The sequence below is a fragment of the Labeo rohita genome, chromosome 2 (assembly GCF_022985175.1).
Source record: "Labeo rohita strain BAU-BD-2019 chromosome 2, IGBB_LRoh.1.0, whole genome shotgun sequence".
Classification (NCBI taxonomy): Eukaryota; Metazoa; Chordata; class Actinopteri; order Cypriniformes; family Cyprinidae; genus Labeo; species Labeo rohita.
In genome coordinates, this window is record NC_066870.1 from 38,707,351 (window position 1) to 38,735,140 (window position 27,790).

The 27,790-nt window shown below is 37.4% G+C and overlaps 2 protein-coding genes across 3 annotated transcripts; both read right to left on the minus strand.

Moving 5' to 3' along the window:
* Positions 1 to 1,725: 1,725 nt before the first annotated feature.
* Positions 1,726 to 12,793, minus strand: LOC127179853 (GTPase IMAP family member 4). 2 transcript variants are annotated; one of them, XM_051133631.1, is made up of 3 exons: positions 12,063 to 12,793; positions 11,714 to 11,804; positions 1,726 to 7,594 (listed from the first exon to the last, which is right to left on the minus strand). In XM_051133631.1, the coding sequence occupies exon 3, from the start codon at positions 7,584 to 7,586 to the stop codon at positions 6,201 to 6,203; it is 1,386 nt and encodes a 461-aa protein (XP_050989588.1). In that variant the 5' UTR covers positions 7,587 to 7,594; positions 11,714 to 11,804; positions 12,063 to 12,793; the 3' UTR covers positions 1,726 to 6,200. The 2 variants fall into 2 exon arrangements, with proteins under 2 accessions (XP_050989588.1, XP_050989582.1); XM_051133625.1 differs by lacking the exon at positions 11,714 to 11,804 and having other exon boundaries at positions 12,063 to 12,792.
* A 36-nt stretch (positions 12,794 to 12,829) lies between these two features.
* Positions 12,830 to 27,465, minus strand: LOC127182087 (uncharacterized). Its single transcript, XM_051137202.1, has 5 exons — positions 27,428 to 27,465; positions 25,943 to 27,212; positions 23,326 to 23,396; positions 21,971 to 23,143; positions 12,830 to 18,742 (listed from the first exon to the last, which is right to left on the minus strand). The coding sequence occupies exons 1-5, from the start codon at positions 27,438 to 27,440 to the stop codon at positions 17,406 to 17,408; spliced, it is 3,864 nt and encodes a 1,287-aa protein (XP_050993159.1). The 5' UTR covers positions 27,441 to 27,465; the 3' UTR covers positions 12,830 to 17,405.
* Positions 27,466 to 27,790: the final 325 nt, after the last annotated feature.

Genomic DNA, 27,790 nt, shown 5'->3' on the forward strand with positions numbered 1-27,790 from the left:
TCAAATCTGATTTTTAAAAATTATTAAGTTGTCTTGAGAAAGCCGATTTACTGATCTACTATTTAAGATTATTATTCTTCTTCTTCTGAGCCAAATTTCGGTGTCTATCTCCTCCTAGAGCTTTCAAGCTAGAACCACCAAACTCGGTCCAGACCTTCAGACTGGTCTGACTCGGTGTGCTGTATCTTTTCAGACTGATCCGGCTTACGGTTTTTGTAAACCAGATTATCAAAACCACCAAAAATCCCATAGACTTACATTGACGGAATGTTCAAATGAGCAACACTCTTCAAACTCCCAGAATCCCTTGAGACTCAATCAAGCTTCACTTCTATGTGCTATTTCTAATCAATTTACACTCGTTTAAGCTTCACTCTAATATTTCTAATATTTATAATATTTCTAGTGTGTCTAGCTATCTAAACCATGCTAGCAACATGCTAGTAACATGCTAATCATGTTAACAACATGCTAGTAACATGCTAATCACGTTAACAACATGCTAGTAACATGCTAATCACGCTAACAACATGCTAGTAACATGCTAATCACGCCAACAACATGCTAGTAACTTGCTAATCATGCTAGTAACATGCTAATCATGTCACAAACATGCTAACAACATGCTAGTAACTTGTTAATCATGCTAGCAACATGCTAGTAGCATGCTAATCATGATAGAAAAATGCTAGCAACATGCTAATTGTGTTAAAAACATGCTAACATGTTATTAATATGCTAATCATGTCAACAACATGCTAGTAACTTGGTAATCATGTTAGCAACGTGCTAGTTACATGCTATTCATACTGGAAACATGGTAACAACATGCTAGTAACATGCTAATCATGATAGAAAAATGCTAGCAACATGCTAATCGTGTTAGAAACATGCTAACATGTTATTAATATGCTAATCACGTCAACAACTTGCTAGTAACTTGGTAATCATGCTAGCAACGTGCTAGTTACATTCTATTCATACTGGAAACATGCTAACAACATGGTAGTAACTTGTTAATCATGCTAGCAACATGCTAGTAGCATGCTAATCATGATAGAAAAATGCTAGCAACATGCTAATCGTGTTAGAAACATGCTAACATGTTATTAATATGCTAATCATGACAACAACATGCTAGTAACATGCTAATCATGCTAACAACATGCTAGTAACTTGTTAATTATGGTAGCAGCATACTAAACTCACGTTAGAAACATGCTAACAACATGCTAGTAATATGCTAATCATGTTAAAAACATACTAGCAACATGCTAATCATGCTAGCAACATGCTCGTAACATTCTAATCATGCTAGAAACATGTTAACAACAAGCTAGTAACATGTTAGCCATGTTAAAAACATGTTAGTAACATGCTAATCGTGCAAAACATGCTATCAACATGTTAATCAAGCTAGAAACATGCTAATAATTTGTTAATCATGCTAACAACATTGTAATCAGCCTATAAAAATACAAGCAACAAGCTAATCATGCTAAAACATGTTAATAACAAGTTAAATCATGTAAGCAATGTGTTAGATCATGCTAGCTGCTTTCATACTTTTACAACTGCTTCAAACTTTCAGGCTAGGCTTTCTCAAGACAACTTAAAGTTTGTTCTCAAACTTCACTCATCTAGTTTCATATTGTGATCTTAATATATTAATTGTAATATGAGCTAATACGCCACATAACACAAAGTTGAGAGACACAATTCACATTGTACTGACATGTACCTTTATTTAGATGAATCAGTGGAAACAATCGTTAATCTTACAATAAGCAAAATGAGAAGTAAAATAATTAAAATGACTTAAAGACTCCATACATGTTCGGTGTTGCTTCTTTTTACGTAGATGAATACTGTAGTGAATGCTGTTTGCTAAAGGAAAAGCGCAAATTACAAAAATCAAGGACTATGAAAGTCTATTAGACACATTTTAAATGACATACAATTAACAGGAAATGACTGAAACTGACAAATGTGAAAAAAGGAATCAGAAAATCAAGAAAATCAGGCAAACATCCACAGGACACATGTACATTAATTTACTCATTCCTTCGTTTATTCATGCCTTTGGTCATCCTGTCGTCCTGTCGTTTTAGTTGGAGTTCATTGAACATTTTTTAAATGTGTCTACTTGTTATAATGTTTATGGAACATTTAAATGAAGCTAAGATTCCCATATTGTGCAAAATAATAAAATGAAATGTTCCTTTAACTTTCGCAAAACCAACCCTTTGAAACGTCTCATAACTTAATGGCAATGTTAGTTAATCGTTCTTTGAATATATTTTTAATAGCTGCAATCACTCCTTTTTTTATTTTCATGGCTGCTTTTTAAAATTACTTCTTTGGCATCCTTAAGGAGGATTATTAAAAACCCAAACTTAAATAACTAAATAAACTGGGGCCTCATTTATTTATAAAGGCAGAAACTGACGAGAGGATTCTTTTGCGTACACTAACTGAAAAGCATGCAAATACGAACAATGCATTGGTAGCTTTATATATATTTATATAGAAAATCACAATATGCAGCATAATTAATTCAAAAAATTATATATGATTTCCAGAAAAAAAAGATTCTTAGTGTTTTTTAAAGAAGTCTCTTCTGCTCATCAAGCCTGCATTATTTGATTCAAAGCACAGCAAAACCAGCAAAATTCTAAAATATTTTTTCAAAATTTTAAATAACTGTTTTCTCTTTGAATGTAGTTTAAAATGTAATTTATTCCTGTGATCAAATCTGAATTTTCAGCATCATTACTCCAGTCTTGAGTGTCACATGATCCTTCAGAAATCATTCTAATATACAGATTTGCTACTTAACAAACATTTCTGATTATTATTATTATCAATATTTAAAGCAGTTGAGAATTTTTTTCAGGATACTTTGATAAATAGAAAGATCCAAAGATCAGCATTTATCTGAAATAAAAAGCTTTTGTAACATTATGCACTATAACATTCAAAAGTTTGAAGTCAGTATACACATTTTTATATACACTAAATTAATTCTTAATTTTATTTAGCAAGGATGCTTTAAATTGATCAAAAGTGATGATAAAGACATTTATAATGTTATAAAAGATTTCGATTTCAGATAAATGCTGTTCTTTTCAACGTTCTATTCATCAAAGAAAGCTGACAAAATTCTACTATTTTCAACATAATAATAATAATAATAAATGTTTTCTGAGCAGTAAATCATTAGAATGATTTCCGAAGGATCATGTGACACTGAAGACTGGAGTAATGATGATGAAAATTCAGCTTTGAAATCACAGGAATAAATTACATTCTAAAACATATTCAAATAAAAATAGTTATTTTAAATAGTAAAAATATTTCTGAATTTTACTGTTTTAGCTGTACATTGGATCAATAAATGCAGGCTTGGTGAGCAGAAGAGACTTCTGTTCAAATATAGCTGCAAGCAGCAATTGCGGGGCCAAGCACTAAAGAGGCAGAATGAGGAGCTAAGCACAGCAAGGAGCAACAGACCGACTACAACAATGAGTAATTAAAGCCATTTTAGGATGATATCAGTTGAAATGGCTGAAAAAAGTCATAAATATAACCAATAATAATACAATATATTGGCTTATCACTTTTGACCAATAGGTGGCCAGTAGGTTATCAAATGTGGTGTGTTTAGTGTGAGGTTACAATGACACACACAAATTTTGGTGTCATTATGTCAAAGCTTCACAGAGATACAGCCTTAGAGTCAGACTCAGAGCATCAAATCTAAAATTTGTGGTGGCGCTGTACGAAAACAGTTTTGTCTATCGACACGAAATCCATAACTTTGTGTCAGGACAGTCTGAAGATGATTTGAGTCAAATTTGGTGAAAACTGGACCAATGGTCTAGGAGGAGTTTGAACAAGTAGGTTTTGTACATTAATCAAAATGGTGAAAAGGAAGTTCGACCAACTATAGTGTAATTGGTATGTATGTTGTTGGCATGATCCAAGGGATGTTTTGGGACCAGTTTCATTACAATAGGCTAATGCAATCAGAAGTTATTAGCATTTTTGGAAATTTCATTATTAATGTTTAATGAATGGTGTATTACTTCTGACCAATAGGTGGCGCTGCTACCAAATTGAAGTGGCGTGGTCAGTGTGAGGTGACAATGGCACACACAAAATTTGGTGTAAATAAGTCAAAGCTTTGTGGAGATACAGCCTCAGATGCAGTTTGGCATCTTTCCAACAAATTCATTGATGTGCTAAACAAAAACCGTTTCGTCTATTGACATGAAAACCATAACTTTTTGTCAGCATGGTCGGAAGATGATCCGAGTCAAATTTGGTGAAAATTGGACCAACGGTCTAGGAGGATTTAAAAAAATAGTTTTTCAATATTAATCAAAATGACGGACAGGAAGTTCACCCAATTATGGTATAATTGGTATCAGAGTTCTCGGCATGATTCAAGGAATATAACAAGACCAGTTTTATTAGAGTAGGCCACTGTAAACTAAAGTTATTAGCATTTTTGGAAATTTCATTATTAATGTTTAATGAATGGTGTATTACTTCTGACCAGTAGGTGGCACTGTTCCCAAATTGATGTGGCCTGGTCAGTGTGAGGTGATAATGGCACATACAAAGTTTGGTGCAAATATGTCAAAGTTCTGCAGAGATACAGCCTCAGATGCAGTTTGGCATCCTTCCAGCAAATTCGTTGATGTGCTAAACGAAAACCGTTTCCTACTAAGCATCAACACGAAATCCATAACTTTTTGTCAGCACGGTCTGAAGATGATCAAATGAGTCAAATTTGGTGAAAATCGGACGAACAGTTTAGGAGGAGTTCGCAAAAGTAGGTTTTCAACATAAATCAAAATGGCGGACGAGAAGTTCATCCAATTATGGCATAATTGGTATCAATGATCTCGGCATGATCCAAGGAATATATCAAGACTAGTTTCATTAGAATAGGCCAATTAAAACAAAAGTTATAAGCAGATTTCTAAATTTCGTTATAACTTTTGACCACAAGACGGCGCTACATCCAAACTTTTTGAGTACTGTCAGGGCATGGTGCCGAAGACACATACCGAGTTTCGTAACGATGTGTCAATGCGTTCATAAAGTATAGCATTTTTGGACAAAATCCAATATGGTCGACACTCAAAATGGCTGACATGGGAAAATTGGATATGGATGGACTCAGCATGATGCACCAAATCTGAAGAGACCAGTTTTGTGATTTTTGGCCAAACCATTCAGAAGTTATAAGCAAAAAAGGCATTTTTCATATCTCCTGACCACTAGGTGGCACTGCACCGAAACACTGCAGGACGCCTCAAGTTATGCTTGTTATGACACACACCAAGTTTGGTCTCAATACGCCAGACCGTTGCAGAGATACAACCTCACATACATTTTTGTGTGCTTTTCGTAGAATTCATTTGCACGTTATTCGAAAACGATTCGACTAATCAACTTGAATTCCGTAACTTTTTGCCAGCATGGTCTGAAGATGATCTGAGCCAATTTTGGTGCAAATCAGACAAACCGTCTAGGACGAGTTCGAAAAAGTAGGTTTTACGAATAAAAATTTATAGAAAAAAAAACTAAACCTCAATTTTGGACTTCATTCGACTCGGCATGAGCCAAGGATTGAGAGGAAAAAAGAATTTTGATTCTGTGCCTTATCGTTCAAAAGTTATTAGCATAAAATGATTGAAATTTTGAACAAGTGGTGGCGCTAGAGAGTTTGAGTTAGAGACTCCAAACTTGCTATGGTTAATGATGAGACTGTCCTCTATCAGTGTGCCAAATTTCACAACTTTCCCGCAAGTGGTTCTATGGGCTGCCATAGACTTCCAGAGCGGAAGAAAAAGTATGCTAACGGATACAATAGGTGCCATCGCACCTTCGGTGCTTGGCCCCTAATAACGTTTGACTGGTAGTTTAGTCTTCTAAATATACGTACTGTTCTTCTTCTAAACCCTTGTGGGTGTTTGTGGTGTTGATGCGCACACTTAAATATAAACGGATAATTTAGCCAAAAATTAAACCTCAGTTATTGTTTACTCACCCTGGTGTTGATCCAATGCCAAAACAAGGCTAGGTAAGTAAACAATGACTGGACTTTCATTTCTGGCTGAACTAGCCAAAGATAAGCTGTGATTTACAAAGTTGGATTTGTTTGGGCTCCTGGAGTTGTGAGCTTCTCACTGGATGGAGCAGCGGGTCAGCGCTGCGGCTTTGACGACTCCAGCGGCCACCCAAACGAACCCCCATCCTTCCGCAGCTAAAAATCTTGACAAAATCGTGGCCGCCAACCCAGTTTCCACCGCTGGAGCTGCAGGGAACAAGAACGCTAAGAGCGCAGGTGCAAATGTCGCCCCGATCCCCAGCATAAACATGGTCAGCATAGTCACAATTTTAATGTGATCTGGAGAAAGCAGGTTCTTCGGTTTTTCTTCGCTCAGTCTCCTCTGCTCCTCTTCTTGGATCCAGATGTCCAGGTCCCTCTGTTCTCTCTCTTCTTGTTCCTTTCTCTCCCTCTCCTCCTCCATCCGTCTTTCCTCCAGTCGTCCCATGTTCACCAGCTCCGTCTGCAGAGACGCCGTGAACCGTCTCAGCCTTTCTGAAATCGGCTGCACATTCTGTTCTTCCTTCTTTATATCCGCCTGAATCTGATCAATCCTGCGTTGTATGCGTTTCCTCCTCCGTTCAGTTTCTTGCCTCTCTTCATTCATGTCAGAAAGAAACGCACGCCAACGAACATCAGCGATTTTTCTGACCTCCTGCTTTATTTTCCTCATTCTTTCAGCCGTTTCAGCTTGGATTCTCTCTTCTATTATCCTCTGGGCTTTTTGCATCGCTTCTGTAACTTCATTAGTGAAGTGACGGTTCTCATTCACGACCAGCAGCTCGTCCACTTTCTGCAGGAGTCGACGCACCTGATCTCGGTTTGTAGGGTTTGTGTTGTCAAAGGCCACGAAACGCCTTCCAAATCCCTCCACAAGCTCTTGAACCTTGCGATTTTGCTTTGAAACAAACCTTTCAATGGATTCTCCTCTAAGTCTGTCGGCGTGTGTGAATATCAGGATGGAGTAACGGCTGATGTCCTCCTGAAACATCTCCAGAATCATTTGTACGGTGCGCTGCTGCTCCTCTGTAAATCGTTCTATCGGTACGACGAGTAGAAACGCATGAGGACCAGGAGAACACAAGGCCAGGCAACGAATTGCTTCTTCCTTTAATTGTTCTTCTGTTAAGTCTGTGTCAAAAAACCCAGGTGTGTCTACAAGAACAAGCTCTTGTCCTTCCACCGTTGCACTTGCTCTCTTGCTCTCTTTAGTGACTGAACCCATGCTCAGCTCAGCATCAAAATGATTTTCTCCCAGGATGGTGTTTCCCGTTGCGCTTTTCCCCGCACCGGTTTTTCCCAGCAGAACCAGTCGCAGTTCATTCGGAGCTGGACTTACTGCAAAGGGATCGCTGCCAGGTAAACCAGGTCTACTCATGCGGGGAGGAATCTGAGTGGGTCTGTTTCCCTCATTTGAGCTCCTGTTGGACCACTGCCTGTGGTGAATTTGTGAGTGTGGCATCTTTGATCCTGAGAAAAAAGTGTTTGTTGTTGAGAAAATGACATTACAGTTATATTCCACAATCATTCCACAAGATTTTAGGTTTCTCTGGTTGTCCCATATCCCAAGACTGGTCTAGATGATCTGTTGTGGTCAGACTAACTGATGTTGGAGACATGTATTTAGTTTACCCATTTATATGGGTCATTCCTGGAATTCGGTAACATTTCAGTCCCCCAGAGTTTCTAAAGTGGTGATTCACCAAAATTAATTGTTCGAAGCTTTTCACAATACTTTGGTATGCTCATTATAATGAATAAAAATAATTGTTGCAGCATTTTAATATTTTTTTTTTAGCATAAATGAATGTGTTATATCTCCTAAACCAAGCATTCTGTCATGTCCCAGTGGGACTTCACTGAGTTTGTACTTAGAAAATGAACAAAATGTGCATTTTTTGTCAATAATGTAAGATTTGTGTTCTTAGAACATTCCTCTAAAAAAATGCTTTAAAGTTATGTCCCTCAGTCCGAACTCAACCCTGTCACACTAACCATTCTACGCCCATAATTTAGATTCTGCTCGTATGTGACATCATTTACCAGAAATGGCATCATTCAGTTGTCTTTAATAGTGGTTAGTAGCATCAGAATTTAGGAGACTTTAGTACATTTTCTTTCTGATTGTCCTTTATCCAAGCAATTTTGGTCTGACATAGATTATTTTATATGTGATTCTGCCAATGTTGTACACTCCTTTAGTTTAAAAGACATTTTTTTATTATAATAATACTACAAATAAACCCCTGGAACATACTATCAATTTTTTTATGGTACATTTTTCATACACAAACAAAAATTTGCAAATAGTTACCCATCCCTTTTTAAAACTGAACTAAACTCACTTCTAAAATCTCTTCATCTTATACAGAATAAAAAAAAACCCTAAGATTCCTAAAATATTTTCCATGTATCCATGTATTTAGAAGCTTTCCTTATGTGCGCTTAATTGAATATCCTTGTAATGTTTTTGTAATGTCATTTTCATTGTGGTGTTTTTATTTGTTATTCTTATTTTTATTCATTTATTTATTTTGGTAACATTTCTTAATTTTATTATTAATGTGTAAGCATTTGTGGTAGTTATTTGTTTAATTTATTATTACTGGTTATTATTTTATAGTTTTGTATGTGATACCTTGGCTATGTTCTTGTACTGTTTGTTCAAGCATTAATAAAAAAAAGAAAAAAATTTGCATCATAATTTTTATTTAGAGTTTTGAAGCATATTATAGTCAGGGAGGATTAGTCAAGCTTAACAACTCAACCCTGTCACATATAATTAAGATGGAAAATGATTATTTTTCAACAAATTTTATTCCCAACTACATGAGGAGCCGTGGCCATTGCAGCTTCTATCTTTTTAAATGGGGAAACACAAAATTATCCAAAACTGTTCACCAAGCTTACGATTAAATTTCATATTTGAAATCGCCAAAGAAATCTGACAACAAACTGCCTCATAAATATCGTTCATTATGCTTCAATAACATTAAAAAAGCTTATTTTTCAGGCTAGATCAGCCAGTGTGCATGCGAAGTACTGAGGCGCTTTCATTATGAAGGCGGGTCTTCGCGGCCATAATGAGCGTTGCATCTTTCCCCATTCAAAACTATAGGAGTGACACGTCTTGGGTATTCTACCCACAAGTTTCCTACGCCCCATGAGGCCTTGTGTCAAAAGTGGGAGCGTCTTCCGGTTCAGAGTAAACAAGTGGGACGTGACACTCATTCATTCAACAGATGACAGGAGTGACGGGCAAATGAAGCCTCGTGAAGCACCGAGACTTTCCTCTGACTGTTCTGAGAAAAGATTCAAAGCTTCAAGAGTGTCGAAAACAGCGTGATCTGGTGGTTAGTCAAAAATAAAGCAGCCAAAAGCCTGTGAAGCTCTGTCGGAAGAAGCATTCACCACAATTTCCTTAGATCGAGCCATGTTACATACACAAATAAAAGCCTAACCATGTGTGTGTTTGTTGGTTAAATTTCTGACTCTGATAAATTAATTTACCCATTGAACAGTGCCATTAAATGCCAATATCAATATGATGTAATAGAAGAATAATGTACACATATATTAATTGCATATGGCATATATTTAATTTTCCTGAAATAATTTGTATTCTTCATATTACTTGTATGACTGGGTTTAAAAATGTAATTATTAAATAGGTCCCAATGAAAATGTACTTACAAAGTAAGATCTGGGGGTCGAACATTACGACACGCAAAGTGAATCGCGCAGATTCAGACAGAAAGTGAAGCTTCTACGAAAGTGATTACTATGTTAACAAGCCTGAAATCAAGGCTTCATCTGGCATCTGCCCTTTAACACAAGCTCTGATGTCTCAAATGTCATTCCACTAGTTGACAGTCATTCAAGATTTAGCGATCCAAACTTGCTAATGATGTGGGAACACAAATTCGAAAAGCAGATGTAGCCCATAAGAACATAATGACATCTCTCGTATAATGGTGTGCATCTTTACAAAGTAAACAACGGTCTAAAAAACATTTAGCCTCTTTGCTAATTAGCACACAAAATACCATTTGTATACTACATCCGTCTCCGCACCGAAAGTTGTACCCACGTTCTTTTTTACAGTAGCGCCCTCCGGAAACTTGTGGATAGAAACAGGCAGCGTTTGCAAACCCACGCTCATGACTGCGCATGCGCATTGGCTGCTCTAGCCTGAAAAATACGCCTTTTTAAACGATATTGAAGCATAAGAAAAAACAGTTATGAGGCGGTTGTTGTCAGATTTCATTGGTGATTTCAAATATGAGATTTAATCGTAAGCTTGGTGAACCGTTTTGAAGAGTTTTATGTTTCCCTATTCAAAGAGAGGCGTTTCGCCTTAAAGGGGTCATCGGATGCTAAGTTCACTTTTTCATGTTGTGTGAACATTAATGTGTGTTGTCAGTGTATGTACAAATCTACACTATAATGATAAAACTCCATGCAGTGGTTTTTAATTAATCTGTAAAAATAATATCCCCTTTTTCAAATCGAGCCGTTCTCAGATGCCTGTCGTTGTGGTGTCACACCCACAGACGACACTCCCACCATAGTTGATTGACATGAGCGTCTGACCTCAGATCAGCTGTAACAGTCCAATCTCTTTTGTTTTAATGCCGGAGCAGGGATGTAAGTTAGACAAGAATATCTCCGATTGAGGTGTTGTGTTGCTGGATGTAATAATGAACATAGTGGTCGTCATTTACTCCAGACATCTGAGCCGCTGAAGATGCAGTGGATTATGTTTGTTTGTGAAGGGAATGCACCTCCCGATCTACATATATCCGTCTATGTTCGTGCAAATCATTCGTGATCCAGCTTCACTTACAGCAGAAGTGAGTATAAGGGTTTTTTATGAATCTTTGCGATCGCCTTTCCTAATAATGTGCTAGTTAGCAAGTTTAGCGGCTAAATGCGGCTAAAGTAAACAGGCTCGTCACTCCACAGAGAGAAGAGAGGGGCGGGGCGAGCAGAGCTCATTTGCATTTAAAGCAGCCTCGACCAGAATGAGATGATTTTTGCAGAGCTGATTTTGTCAAGGTAAAAAGGGTGTTGTTTTACACAACCATTGAGAATTTTTAACCAAAGTATATTATAGACTTTTCATTAAGACCCCAAATAGTCATATCAACTTGTGGAAAACGGGCATCCGATGACCCCTTTAAGGCTTCTAAAACTGTTAATTTATTTCATCTTTTTAATGTATTTTGTTAAAGGTTTTTTTTTCTATTATTTATTTTATTATATACATGTATAATACTGACATTTTTGTACTTTTATGCTTTGTACCTTGGCAATAAAAAAATAAAAAATAATAAAAAAAACAACACTGCAGCCTCTGGTCTCCTTTCTATGTTCCCATTTACTGCTAGCCTGGAAGCGTTAGCTTAAGCCGTTACCTTTTTTAGCACATGGTTGCAGACTTGCCATCTAGTGGCTTTGGTTTTAGTTAAACTTCTTAATTGAAAATACTTTTTGCAAAAATAAAGAGACCATAAACACACAATTTGTGTATTTTTAGCTTCAGTCCTGATGATAAAATATGATAAATGTTACATTTGTTATCATTACATTGTTAACAGGTACACATGAGCAGTAAAAATCCTTTTTAAACCAATTCCAGTTTGTTCGTTACAGGCTTGAGAAAAAGAGATGTCTCAATCTGAAAAGAAAAAAAAAAAACAGAAAATAATAAAATGTTACCAAATCCCAGGTATCCCTGGTGAAAAAAACAGCATATGCTGGTAGGTATGTTTTAATGCTGGTTTATGCTGGTCCTTGACTTGTCCTTGCCTTTTACAATCAAAATGGAATTACAGAAGAATAACATAAACTGCGCCTGTTTAAATAAATATCATCGTCTGATAACTAAAATGATAATTCAATGCTTAAATACAAGTAATAGACATAGTTACAGCACCTTGGTTGGACATGTCGTGTAGTTCAGTGTCGAACGGCTCGCTGTGAGTTTGTGGTGAGTTTGTAATGATGTTGGACTGGTATGTTGAGAGGCAGGACTTACACAGAAACGAAACTGGGCAAGACCCCGAACGATGATGCACAGGGCTCTCGAGCCTCACGCATTTCTACCAGTTCAGTTCACTCACTCTTAAGCCACACCTTGTATTTGTCCCGCTGAGAAGTGAATGACTTGTCCCGATATAATGTTAATGGACGAGGCGCAGGACGGCAGACGGAACTTCTCTGCCGAGTTCATAGCTGTCTTGAAGAAAATACCGCCTGCCAGCAAATATCAGAAATGAGAATGTGTTGTTTTCGGGTAAATTACGTGATCCCGCTGCAATAACGTTCGTCACTCGTCAACGTGGACACGCACACACGGGACGAGGCAAGAGAGAGCTGATGTTAGGGAATACAGCCTATAAAAATACATTACATTAAACTAGACGAAAAAGGTTCGTCGAGACAAACTTAAATTGGCTTGAGAATCAGGAACAGAAAGTTTTAAATAGTTTGAAAAGTTTATTAAGTTTAAAAAGTTTTAAGTTTGATGGTTTTCAGTCTGAAATAGTTTGAAATCTGAAGTAGTTTTAAAAGGTTCAAGTTTAAATGTTTTGGAGGCAATACAGTCTGTCAGAGATAGATAGCTAACATAAGTAGCAAGTTACTAGCATGTTGTTAGCATGATTAGCAAGTTACTAGCATGTTTCTAGCATGATTAGCAAGTTACTAGCTTGTTTCTAGTATGATTAGCAAGCTACTAGCATGACTAGTTGCTAGGCTAGTTGATAGATAGATAGCTAACATAAGTAGCAAGTTACTAGCATGTTGTTAGCATGATTAGCAAGCTACTAGCATGTTGCTAACATGTTTCTAGCATGATTAACAAGTTACTAGCATGTTTCTAGCATGATTATCAAGTTGCTAGCATGTTTCTAGCATGATTAGCAAGTTACTAGCATGTTGCTAGCATAATTGTAGCATAATTAGCATTTTGTTAGCATGTTTCTTGCATGATTACCAAGTTACTAGCATGTTTTTTTAGTATGATTAGCAAGCTACTAGCATGACTAGTTGCTAGGCTAGTTGATAGATAGATAGACAGCTAACATATGTAGCAAGCTACTAGCATGTTGGATATTTTGAAGAATCGAAAATGTATGTTTTTTCTATGTATAAACTGATTATGTAATAAAATATGTTTTCGTAGTCTGTGTCGTCCCTTATCAGTGCCATCAGACCATTCTGAGGTTAAATACTGGAAACACTGGCAACAATGCCTTGGGAAAAAAACAGTTAATCTTAAAAAATAAAGCATATACATAAACCCAAATAAATAAATCAGTTAAGCATGTGTCCTATTTTGTGTCCTACACATTGACACATTGGGGTCTCATATTTTAGAGCAGTCAGTGCAATTTGGGAAAGAAATCAATCAAATACGTATGTGTGAAAACATTCAGATGTAATTAGGGCCCGAGCACCGGTGGTGCGAGGACCCTCTTGGAATTGCTCTGTTTATTATTATTATTATTATTTTTATTCTTCTTCTTCTTCTCCAAAATGAATCGCATTTTTGAGGGCCTAAACATGCATGAAAAGTCATGAAACTTTGCACACGCATCAGAACTGGCGAAAATTTACATCTGATATGTGTTTCAGAAGTGGGTGTGGCAAAATGGCTCGATAGCGCCACCTATACACATTCAGCGGAGTGCGCCTCGAGCTACGTTTCACATACGTGTACGCAAATTGGTACACACATGCAACACACCAATACCTACAAAAAAGTCTCTTGGAGCAAAATCCAAAACCCAACAGGAAGTCAGTTATTTTTAATTTTCTCAGCAATTTTTGTGTCATTTTTGCCATTTCCAGGCGTCGTATTAAAACGAACTCCTCCTAGAGATTTATTCAGATCAACACCAAATTTGGTCAGTCTAATCTAAAGCCCTTTGTGATGTTAAATTGCGAAGATCTAGAGTTTTCACTGGAGGGTGTGTCCGTGGCGGCCTGTCAAATTTCGATGATTCGCCATGAAAAAGGAAGTTGTTATAACTCAGCCATACAAAGTCTGATCTGCCCCAAACTTCACATGTTTGATAACAGTCTGGTCCTGAACACATATGCATGATCATATTCAGTTATAGTTATAGCGCCACCTGCTGGCAACAGGAAGTGACATGTTTTACGCTGTGAGAAACTCCTCCTAGTGATTTCATGAAATCAACATTATATTCGATCGGTCTAATCTAAAGGCCTTTGCCATGATAAATTGTGAAGATCTAGAGTTTTCGTTGAAGGGCGTGTCCACGGCAGCCTGACAAAGTTCGATGTTTCGCCATGAGAATAGAAGCTGTTATAACTCAGCCATACAATGTCCGATCAGCCTCAAAATTCACATGTTTGGTAAGAGTCCTGGCCTGAACACATCTAGAGGCCAATATTGTATAATAATCATAGCGCCACCTGCTGACAACAGGAAATGTCTTATTTTACACTAACTTAAACATGCAATGTCCGATTTGCACCAAACTTCACATGTTTGGTAAGAGTCCTGACCTGAAGACACCTAAAGGCCAATATTCAGTTATAATCATAGCGCCACCTGTTGGCAGCAGGATATGTCATGTCTTACACTAACTCAAGCATGCCATGTTCAATGTGCACCAAACTTCATATATTTGACAAAACCACTGGCCTGAAGACATCTACATGCCAATATCCAGTTATAGGCATAGCGCCACCAGCTGGCAGCAGGAAGCTTGGCACATTTAAATGACTTTGACATATTCCTCCTAAATTAACTATGTGAAAAGCATAGTGTCCACCATTCGCCACCGATCCGCGGTGAGCCCGGGTGCGAGGGCCCTTTCATCGCTGCTTGCAGCTTTAATTTGTATTTGTAATTGTTAACATTTTCATAAGTAACTGTAATTTATACATTGTTTCTCTCAGTAACTGTAACAGATTATTTTGTAATTAAATTATATAATTCCTCCCCTAACAGATATAATATCTAACTCCAAACTTTTTCTAAAACGTGAGAGCCCTGATGATGCAACAGACGAGACTGGTGCTTACTGAGCGTATGCAATGAAAATAATTGCTTTTAGATTTATTTACAGACTTACTTAATGTAAGATATGCACACAAGAGTTTATTTATAACTTTAATTACGTGTTTTTTCCCCTTCGATCAACTATGCATCCACATGAGGGACACAATGAGCTTGTTTCAGAAATGAACTGACATCACAGGTAAATTCCTGTCAATGCTGATTCATTACATATGGTAACGTGTAAAATGCGCAGGCCTTTTACATGCATTTATTTCACTGTATTTTTATGGCTGCAATAAAAACAAAACTAATAACTAAAGTTAAAGACAAAAGGTTGACATATGAAGTATGTATCTTTTTTGAACAATAAACATACTAAAAAAGTTGATGAGAAATGCCTGTACAAGAGAAGGAAGTATATGACGTCATGATCATTGGAAAGGTTTGGACTGTCCAAAAAAACATAAAACAAGTAGAGGAGAGTGGGGCACAATTAATTTCACACTTTTCTAGTACAAATATGTCAATTTGTTTCATAATTACAATGTATACGGTTTTCTTTCTTTGCCCCAAAAGAATGGAAGTGAAATGTGACAACATGCCCCGTCAGTCATACTGTTACATGAACAAATGACAGCTTAAAATGTTATCTGATCTAAAGAAAAAATATGTTTATCCATAAAATAAAACTATTAACCTTTTCAAATAAAATAATGACATATTTTAAGAATTTAAAAAAAAAAATAAATTTTTATAATTTTCTTATTTTATAATGTGGTTTGTAACACAATAAAGTCCAAATGCATGATGTACATTAATAGGCCTTTCCTTTATTTAGATTTATATAGGTGGACATAATTGCAAAACCTAAAATATGTAAAATTAGAAGCAATATTGAAAGGAAGAAATTATATAAAAATAAATGAAAAACAAAAACATAAAAATCAAGATGTGATTGCTCTCTTAACTACACAAACTACACATACAGGTTACTAGAAAACTCAGATTAGATGCTTAGATTCTTCATTACTGTACACAACAATGCCCCAAAACTACATGTTTGATATACTGTAAAAAACAAAAACACACAAATTGTTGAGTCAACTTAAAATCATTTGTTACCTTGCTGCCTTCAGATTTTATGTTCAGTCAACTCCAATAGGTTTAGTCAACTTGAAATGTCAAGTTGTACTGAGTGACAATTTAGATATTTGAGTTGACTAAACTTAAATTTCAGTTTGTCACCCAGCTGCCTTAAAAATTAAGTTGAATCAACTCAAAAATCTAAGTTGTCACTTAGTACAATTCATGAACAAAAACATTTTGTAATATGATTTTAATGTACAATTTCCATGGTAGTTCAATGTCTGATGGTTTTCAAAGGATGAATTTTGAGATTTTAAGTTTTCAGTTGATATATAATTTCTTAAGATTTCTATTGTGTGATAGGGAAAAGGCATTGAAGAAAGTTTTTTATGTGACAAAGGTCAGAACTTCTGTTATGATGTAGATTTTTGAGGTGCACTCTTGGCATAAATTAATCTATTACTTTACCTACATAATTTGTAACACAAAAGAGTGGTAAAATATCTATTTAGGAGTCTTAGACCTTCCCAACAATATAGAGTTTGTCATTATTAGATTAGAATTTATTTGTGATATAGTGAAGTAAACTTATGTGTCCCACAGAGAGGATGGTGGCAGTTAAAGGGTTAAAAGCAGCTTCAAAGGGCAAAGGAGGAAGAAGGGTCTTATCTAGCGAAATGATCTGTCTTTTTTTTCGAAAAATAAAAATCTGTATACTTTTTAAACACAAAAGCTTGTGTAGCACAGGCTCTGGGATGCACGTTCACAACGCTACGTACTATTGAATCACGTTGAAAATTCAAGCGGAACGTAGGCCGTACTACAGACCCAGTGTTTATAAAGTGAACGTGCAAAGTGCAAGTAAGTCAAACACTGGTACAACGATGTCGGACGATTCTGAAGTTGTAGGAGAAAATAAGATGGAGATTCAGAAAAATCCTGAAATGTTTTCCTCAAAAAACATAATTTCTTTATGACTGAAGAAAGAAAGACATGAACATCTTGGATGACAAGGGGGTGAGTACATTATATGTGAATCTTTGTTTTGAAAGTGGACTTCTCCTTTAAGGAGGAAATGAGTGAGAAAAATACCATTCACTGTGATTCTCTTTAAAGTCTGTGAAAAAGCTCACTAATAAAGCTCAATCAGTAGAGTTACTGAATGCAGCAGTTTGTCATCGATGCCAGCTTTGCAGACACAGCATTCATCGCAATTCCAGCAGCCTTCGCAATAAACCTCTCACTTTCTGCAGCTAACAAGTTGGACAAAAACTTGACTGACAATCCAGTTTCCACTGCTGGAGCTGGAGGGAACAGAAATGCAAAGAGTGTAGGTACATATGAAAATCCAAAGCCAGCTGAAACAGAGGTAAGCACAGTCAGCATATTATGTGAAGAAAATAGACTCTTCTCCTTCGCTTTACTCAGTCTCCTCTGCATCTCTTCTAGGATCCAGATCTCCTTTTCTTTCTCCTTTCTTTCCATTCTCTTCCTCTCCTTTTTCATTTCTCTTTTCTGCAGTCGTCTCATGTTCTTCAGTGATACTTCGAACCGTTTCAACCTTGCTGGGATCAGCCAAACATACTGTTCTCCCATCTCAGTCTGTTCAATCCTGTCCTGTATGCGTTTAATTTTTCTTTTGGTTTTGCGCCTCTCTTCACTCATATCAGACATGAACGCCCACCAACGAACGTCTGCCATTTTCTTGACCTCCTTCTTGATCTTCTTCATTCTTTTATCCATTTCAGCTTGCATTCTCTCTTCTATTATTCTCTGAACTGTTTGCATCGCTTCTGTAACTTCATTAGTGAAGTGACGGTTCTCATTCACGACCAGCAGCTCGTCCACTTTCTGCAGAAGTCGACGCACCTGATGTCGGTCTGTAGGGTTTGTGTTGTCAAAGGCGACGAAAAGCCTTCCGAATCTCCCGACGAGGTCTTGGATTTTTGCATTCTGCCTTGAAATAAACTCTCTAATGGTTTGTTCTCCAAGTCTGTCGGCGTGTGTGAATATCAGGATGGTGTAACGGCTGATGTCCTCCTGAAACATCTCCAGAATCATTTGTACGGTGCGCTGCTGCTCCTCCGTAAATCGTTCTGTCGGTACGACGAGTAGAAACGCATGAGGACCAGGAGAACACAAGGCCAGGCAACGTATTGCTTCTTGCTTTAATTGTTCTTCTGTTAAGTCTGTGTCAAAAAACCCAGGTGTGTCTACAAGAACAAGCTCTTGTCCTTCCACCGTTGCACTTGCTCTCTTGCTCTCTTTAGTGACTGAACTCATGCTCAGCTCAGCATCAAAATGATCTTCTCCCAGGATGGTGTTTCCTGTTGCGCTTTTCCCTGCACCAGTTTTTCCCAGCAGAACCAGTCGCAGTTCATTCGGAGCTGGACTTACTGTGAACGGATAGCTGGGAGAATGTCCGGATGGAGAGGTTTGAGCGGGTCTCTTCCTCGCATTTGAGTTTCTGCTGGAAGTCTCCCCATTTGCGCCTAAAGATAATGTGATCATGTCAAATCAAAGTATCAAGCAAATGTTGATGTTGAACACCTAATATTTTAAATAATTGGATGATGCAGAGTTGTAAACGATCTGTGTTTTTTTGAGGAAAACATTTCAGCATTTTCCTCCATATAATGGAGTGATATGGTGCCACGATTTTGAACTTCCAAAATGCATTAAAATTCAATTTAAATACTTTTTAATGTCAAACGCTCGTCTTGTCTTTCTCTCCCTGAACTCTGTGTATTCTGGCTCAAGACAGTTACGGTATGTTGGAAAACTCCAGTTGTATTTTCTCCCTCAACTTCAAAAATCATTTCAAAATCATCCTACATCACTGCAGAAGAACAGACACAGTGTTTACAAAGTGAACATGCAAAGAAGATCAAACACCCTTAACAAAAAAGGTAAAACAGTGATGTAGGACGATTTTGAAGTTGAGGGAGAACATGAGATGGGAGTTTTTCCACATACACTAACTGTCAACCGGAACAAAAACAGGCAGAGTAAGACAAGACAAGCATTTGACATTGAAAAGTATATAAATTGTATTATTTTTTTACGAAAATAACCAATCGTTTCAATACATAATAATTCTTCCTCAGCTGGGATCATTTACAACTGCATTTGGGATCGTTTGAAGCTGCATTTAAACTGCATTTTGGAAGTTCAAAATTGGGGCACCATATCAGTCCATTATATGGAGAAAAATCCTGAAATGTTTTCCTCAAAAAACATAATTTCTTTACGGCTGGAGAAAGAAAGACATGAACATCTTGAATGACAAGGGGGTGAGTACATTATATGTGAATTGTTGTTCTGGACGTGGACTTCTCCTTCAATCCACTTAGTCAATCAAATATCAAATGTTTCTATTTTAATAACAAAAAGAAGTATTTATCTTACAACTTACAACAACAAAAGTGGAAATCAGGATGAGTCATAAAATATCTGGTGTCATTAGTGGTTTCTGTCATCTTGTTTACTACTTTATTCATTAAGTACTTCCTCTTGTGTCTCTTCCTCTTGTTCATTAAGTATTTCCTCTTGTGTTTAGTTTAGTTGGCTTGTTATCATTCAGTGTTTGCTTTCAGTTTTATTCTGGTATTGTCAAGGTGCATTCTTCTGTCCTGTACACCTGCTCACTTTTTATATATGTGACAGCTGAACAAATAGCTGTAATTCAGACTCATTACAGCCTTAGATTCAGACAGGAATCATATGTGGTGTTTTTCTGTTGATAAATGGAGAATGCCAAACTTTTCCAACACACAAATGATTGTATAAACAAAAATGCAACGAAACGCATCATACTGCAGCCCAAACATATTTTCATTACGCAAAAATGATGAAGTGCGATTAAATATTAATCAAATTTTAGCCAACATTTGTCATTTAGTTGACTGTGAAAGATAAACACATTTCAGCAAAAACAACCTCCTTAAAAAGTCTTTCCAAACAAACAAGTCAAGAATTATGAAAAAATACGAAAAGAATGCAATAAAGCATCTGCTATAATTAATAAATGATCTTTAATTACCCTGGTTTGACATGTTTTCCAGCGGAGCTGTTCAGTGCGTGTGGTTGTCGTGTGTTTGTTCGTGTTGTTGGGCTGGTTTGTGATGGGCAGGACTTACAGAAATGAAACTCAACTCATTGTTGATGCATCAGACCTCTGCTGCTGCAGAAAGATGTTCATTAGCTGTGTAAAAATGCATTGTTATTTAGTTATAAACATGTTCAATGTAAGATACGCGCATAATGGTTTATTTACAACTTTATGTGTTTTTACGTGTTTACGTGTTTCCTTTGAGACCAATTGATCCACTAGAGGGACACACCGAGCCTGTTTCGGAAATGAACTGACGTCACTGATTATTTCCATACGTGTCTGATTATTTACATGTTCTATCATATGCAAAATGTGCAGACTGTTTCACGCATTTATTTATTTGTTTACAGATTCGCTGTATTTTAATGGCTGCAATAAAAACAAACTAAAGTCACATAAAAACAAAAAAAGCAAGGTTTACACTAAGTAGGAAAGAAGGTGAATGTGAATGTCATGGATATTATTTGTAGGGACAATGTGAGGAACTTATATTATATTTGGATGAAAAACAGAGCTCCACTGTCCAAAAGCATAAAACAGAATGTAGAAAAATTACAGAAGTACAATGTAAGTCCAGGAAAAAATGTTAGTACGACAACAACATCATTTTATATTGCACTGAAGCAGATCATAGAAACAACTATGAAACACAAAGCTTGAAGTGCAGTTTCAAAGTTCTGGTGTATGAAATCAGTTTTTTGTAAAAAGTGCTGGTGAAAGTCAGTGAAACTTCAATTCAGATCATAAAACTGACACATAAAACACCAAAATACTCAGTAAAATATAATTTACTTTCATGATATAATATCACTGTAGCATGAACTTTTAACATTTTCTATAAATTTCACCCAAAAGCCAAACTACTTTTTGTGAGTAGTATAAAGATTTCTTTTTATTCAGTTCTGAATTTTTTTTTTTTTTTTTTTTGCAATCAACACAAGCCATGCTTGCCTTTGAGACAGCTTAGGAAAACAACCATTTATTTTTCTATTAGTCATTTATAGTGCATTGTCTACACTTACTATATGCAATTAAACACTTGATTGCAATGTATAAATCATATTTTTCTAGGCATGAGGCCAAAATTCATATATCACAAATAAGCTAAACCAATTCATTTAGAAAAGTAGTTAAAAAACCTATAACCCAGAAACAAAACAGATGCTTTTTAAAAACGTTTTGAATTGTAATTAAATATATAATATACTTCATATTACACTGCACAATAAAGAAACTGCATACACGTTCTACTTTAGATTAACATTTTACTGTTTATAGCGCCATTCTGTGGTCGAATGTCACAACATTATATTCTTTCATATGCTTTTTCCCTTCAGATCAAATGATTGTCATGTTGCGATTCATCTTAGATCTGGTTGATTTGGTTCATGGTTCAATACTTTGAAATTCATGAGGAGGAAAAGAGAAAAACACTTTAGACTTAAGACTGCTGATGAAGTCAGTAATAAAGCTTAATTTGTAATCTCATCTTGGTTAATCATTAATGAATCACTGAATGCAGGAGTTTATGTGCAACTTTTATTGCAACTCCAGCTCTGAAACTTAAGATGAGCAAAAGCTTAGCTGAGAATCCAATTTCAAGTGCTTAGAATGCTAGCGATGAATACGAGTACAATTCCAAACGTTATCAAAAGAATTTTAGTACAAGAAAATGAAGAAAATGGCTTGTTATTTCCTTCTTTATTCAGTCTCCTCTCCTCCTCTTCTTGGATCCAGATGTTCAAGTCATTCCTTTCTTTTTTTTGTCTTTCCATTCTCTCTCTCTCCTCCCACATCCGTCTTTCCCCCAGTCGTCTCAGGTTCTCCTGCTCCTTTCGCAGAGATGCTGTGAACCGTCTCAGTCTTGCTGGAATCGGTTGAACATTCTGTTTTTCCTTCTTTATATCCGCCTGAATCTGATCAATCCTGCCTTGAATGCGTTTCTTTTTTTGTTCCGTTTCCTGCTTCTCTTCATTCATGGCAGCAGTGAACGCAGACCAGCGAACATCAGCCATTTTCCTGATTACCTTCTTGATTTTCTTATTTCTTTCAGCCATATCAGCTTCTTTTTTCTCTTCTATTACCCTCATGGTATCCTGCATTAACTGTTGAACTTCAATGGTGAAGTGACGGTTCTCATTCACAACCAGCAGCTCGTCCACTTTCTGCAGGAGTCGACGCACCTGATCTCGGTTTGTAGGGTTCGTGTTGTCGAAGGCCACGAAACGCCTTCCAAATCTCTCCACGAAGTCTTGAACTTTTCGATGTTGCCTCGAAACAAACTTCTCAATGAATTCTCCTCTGAGTCTGTTGGCGTGTGTGAATATCAGGATGGTGTGATCAGTAATGTCTTCGTGAAACATCTCCAGAATCATTTCTATGGTGCGCTGCTGCTCCTCTGTAAATCGATCTATCGGTATAACCAGTAGAAACGCATGAGGACCAGGAGAACACAAGGACAGGCAATGCTGTATTTCCTTAAGTGTTTGATCTGAGTCAACAAAATCAGGGGTGTCAACAAGAACGAGCTGTCGCCCTTGCACTGTTTCACATTTTTGCTTGCACTCTTTTGTGACTAAACCCATGTTCAGTTTCTCATCAAAGCATTTGTTGCCCAGGATGGTGTTTCCCGTTGAGCTTTTCCCTGCACCTGTTTTCCCCAACAGAACCAGTCGCAGTTCATTCAGAACTGGAGAGGGTGAAAGAACAGTTTGCGCAGGTCTTTCATTGCTCTCAATAGTCTCATCGGAGTTTCTGTTTGACTTTTGCCTCATTGCACCTGAGAACAAAAAGTGAGCTTACAATCATTATTTGGTTCACCGGGTGTGAAAAATACATACAAATTACAGCATATACAATACAAAACAAATCCTGAATTATTACTAAATAAAGGAGTAACAATGTTTAAATTAACGTAGCCGACGAATTAATAAATGATACTGTTAAATGATCTTGAATTACCTTTGCTGGACATGTTTCCTTGTTGAGTTTCTGTAGGCGTGTGTTTGTACTTTGCAACCTGCCTTGTTGGACTATTTGTGATGGGCAGGATTGAAACTGATCACGAGTCGATGATATTCATCGGTTGTATAAAATGAAAAATAGATAAATGCAATTGTATTTATTTATAAACACATTTCATGTAAGATATGCACAGAAGGGATTAATTCTAAATTTATTTATTTGTTTTGTTTTTCTTTGAGTCCATACATCAAGTAGGGACACAGTGAACATCAGAAATGAACTGATGTCACTGATTAGCTGATTACTGATGATTCACAGTATATTCAAGATTAAGGAGATACATTATACAAGCCTTTATAAAATCTATCCTGTTCTTTTGTCCATTTCTGATGTTGATGAGTCTTGCTGGTTTTGTGGTTTTGCTGAGGAAACAGCTGCTGATTTGTTATAACATTTGTGACGAGTCGACTGCCTCCCCCCCTTATTGTCAGCTGCACCCCGTCGGTAATCGCCGCCCTTCACCAGGCTCCCGACGGGAGTGGGCGTGTGGGAGGAGGAGGGGCGCTGAAACGTCTCGGTCTGGCGGCGTGTGATGAGGCACACATGATGTGAATGAAGCCTCATCACCGCCGCTGTTAAAATGCCGAGCGCGCCTCTCCTCAAGAGACCGGTCTCTTCCCCGTGCATGCACGCTGGTGTCCTCGTGGGTCCAGGAAGGGGTGAAGAGGGAACCAGCGCCGCCGTAGGACGAGCTGCCGGACCGCACCCGTGACGGCTGACGGGCCAGGTTGCCGGGCCGTTTCATCCCCCAGAAGTACCGCAGAGGTGGAGGAGGACGATGCCGCTAGAGAAGCCGCCGCCCCTCGCACCCCCGGACCTGAGTGGGGAGCGCGTGCGGCCGCCGGACTCCGCCCCTTACCTGGACCCTTCCCTTCGGAACACTACCCCTCCTTCACGGAACCCCGTCACATCGAGGACACCAGATCCCCCTTTTTCTTTTGGACACTTTCCCCCTTTTTGGACACTTTCTGTTTTATTGTTTAATAAAAGCCTCTCCGAGGCCTGACGTCACACCCACTGTGTCTGTCGCTTTGCTCCGCCCCCGTGACACATTCTAACATTTGTTTTTAAGCACTCATGTTTCTAGCCTTATGAATGTGACCCATATCTTTATCCTTAATGATGCAATTTTCTATTATGAAAATCCAAAGTTATTATCTGCTGAATATGTTCATTTTCTTATGCTGACTGCTAAATTCTTCATTCATAAGCAAAACTTGCTTACATTTTCTTTTGGCTTTTAGCCTTTTTCTTGCTGAATTTAATTCTCTTGTTTCATCTCTTAGACTTACTGAAAAAAAAGAGTGCCAAATTTTTGATGCATTATAACTTTTCTAAAAAAGTGTAATTTTATTTTTGTTTTCTTTTTTCTGTATGGATAATACCACAATTTAATGTACTCAAATCTATTCGTTTTTTGTCCTTAGTTTTATGATTACTTTTTGTACACATCAGTGTCTCATTTCCCTGTTCTTGTATGTTTTTACAAGTTCCGCAATTAAAAAACAAGCAAAATATGCAGACATAATTTATGCATTTTTTTGTATCTATTGTTCACAGCTTGTTACTGAGTTTTAGACTATTATTTATGCTTTCTGTTTAGAAACATTTGACAAGTGTTTCTGATAAAAGAATGTTACGCTCCCCTCTAGGGGTTCAAGAGTGGAAGTAGTAAAAGAAAAAGCATAAATAACAAAGAAAACAGCAAGAACACACTTCAGTCCTCTGTCCCAGAGTGAAAATGACACCACTTCAGATGCATACAAAAGTGGAGATTTATTTACAAAAATAAAAAAAGACAATAAGTCTAACATAAGGAGACAGGGAGCAATGGCTCGGGAGAGAGCAAGGCCTAAAATAACAAACAAAACTAATTTTTGGGAGCAACTAACTTAATAAGATAGCATAAGGTGTGTTCAAATGTAGGAATAATGTAGGAAAATTGCAATGTCAAACTGTTGGTAGAACAGCATAGTGTTTATTGCGATTACGCAAATCATAGAAACTCTGAAACACAAAGCTTGCAGTGCAATTTCAAAGTTCAGCTAAATATAATAAATGTGATGAAAGTGCTGAAGTAGCTATACTTGAACATAATTCAGTAAAACAGACAGCAGGCATTTAAACACACAGATATTCCACCACATAATCAAAAGACAGAACAACAATAACAAGCACTACACAAACGAGAAAAATAATTAAAATAAGAAGTATTATAATAAAAATGATTGAATGACAAATGATTAAAACACTTGTAAATGTTAAAAAGTGAATAAATGCATAACAAAGCCAGTGTCATTTTAGTATTGGCATACTATCATAGTGTTTATTAATATTTTGAATATTTTTATATTTATATTTTACATTTAAAAGTAACCTAGTGGGCAGCGCATATAACACATTTGTGCTACGTGCGTCCCGAGTTCGAATCCCGGCTCAAGGGCCTTTCCCGATTACACCCCCATTCTTTCTCTCTTCTGAGCAGATCATCGACAGATGCAGATTTAATTTCAAAACTCACCAAAAAACTCCTGTTTTCTCATAGTTTGACTACTGAGAAGGGAGCATATATGCTATGATCAATCGTAACATAACCCCCAGTATTAAGATGAAAACCCCATTCTGTTTTATTCTATTGAAATATGAAAGAAGTGGATTGTTCTGCCTTTCTTCCGTCAGTCTCCTCTGCACCTCTTCTTGAGCCCAGATTTCCAGGTTCTCCTTTTCTTTCTTTTCTCTTTCCTTCATCTCCACCTCCTCTTCAGCTGCTCTTTTCTTTACCTTTCTCAAGTTCTCCCGCTCCTCCTGCAGAGATGCTGTGAACCGTTTCAGTCTTGCTTGCAATGGCTGCACATTCTTTTTTTCCTTTTGTATATCTGTATGAAACTGATCAATCCTGCGGTGTATACATTTCTTTCTTCTCTCGTTTTCTTTTCTCTCTTCATTCATGGATGCAGTGAAGACATGCCAGCGAACATCAGACATTTTCCTGACATCCTTCTTTATATCAGCTTTTCTTTTCTCTTCTGTTATTCTGTGGAATGTTTGCATCGCTTCTGTAACTTCATTAGTGAAGTGACGGTTCTCATTCACGACCAGCAGCTCGTCCACTTTCTGCAGGAGTCGACGCACCTGATCTCGGTTTGTAGGGTTTGTGTTGTCAAAGGCGACGAAACGCCTTCCAAATCCCTCCACAAGCTCTTGAACCTTTTGATTTTGTCTCGAAACAAACCTTTCAATGGATTCTCCTCTAAGTCTGTCGGCGTGTGTGAATATCAGGATGGAGTAACGGCTGATGTCCTCCTGAAACATCTCCAGAATCGTTTCTATGCTGCACTGCTGCTCCTCCGTAAATCGATCTATCGGTACGACGAGTAGAAATGCATGAGGACCAGGAGAACACAAGGCCAGGCAACGTATTGCTTCTTCCTTTAATTGTTCTTCTGTTAAGTCGGTGTCAAAAAACCCAGGTGTGTCTACAAGAACGAGCTTTCGTCCTTCCACCGTTGCACTTGCTCTTTTCCTCTTTTTAGTGACTGAACACATGCTCAGCTCAGCATCAAAGTGATTTTCTCCCAGGATGCTGTTTCCCGTTGCACTTTTCCCTGCACCGTTTTTTCCCAGCAGAACCAGTCGCAGTTCATTCGGAGCTGGACTTACTGCAGAGAGTTCACTGTCAGGTAAAGCTTGTCTACTCATGCTGGGAGGATTTTCAGTTTGAGAGGATGAACAAACATTTTGCACGGGCTTCTCATTACTCTCGTTATTCTCATTAGAGTTAGTGTTTGACCTTTGATTCTGAACATTGTGTTTGCTCGAGGGCCCTGAGAAAAGGGGAAACCTACAATCATTATTTAGTTCAGTTCTCTGTAAGACAAACAGATACAGCATACAATTACCTATGAACAATAGCCTACCTGTTCTTTATCAAGGCTTTTTTTTTTCAAACAATCAAATCCTAGTTACTAAAAACAAAATAACATAAATTGCTAAAATTTGTGTAGTTTGCCTGATTAATAAATGAATAAAGATTAATTACCTTCGTTGGACATGTTCTCTAGTTGTGTTTCTCAGAATGTGTTTCTAACCTGTTTTTAAATGTCGTTAGACTGGTTTGTGAGGAAATGAACAGAAATGAAACTCAGATTAGACCTCTGTTGCACCCGCTTCGGATGTTATCACTCGATTGAATGGGCGTTATCAGTGATTATCAGCTCATTGATATGGGCCAGAAGGGGCCTGCTGCGCCTACTGGTAGGCTCAGAAGGCTGTTATCGTCCATCCAAATGATGGAGCCATCAACTCCACGCGGACCAATGACCAGCGAATTAGTGCATTAAAAGACGGATTTTAGATGACGTCAAGACACATACAGGTACCGTCTCCTAAAATAGTTGATCGT

Coding starts and splice junctions, on each gene's coding strand:
- LOC127182087 (XM_051137202.1), bottom strand. Junction 23,144..23,325: donor AGGAAACATGTCCAGCAAAG/GTAATTCAAGAT, acceptor TTTTGTTCTCAG/GTGCAATGAGGCAAAAGTCA. Junction 18,743..21,970: donor ATTCATCGCTAGCATTCTAA/GCACTTGAAATT, acceptor CATTATCTTTAG/GCGCAAATGGGGAGACTTCC.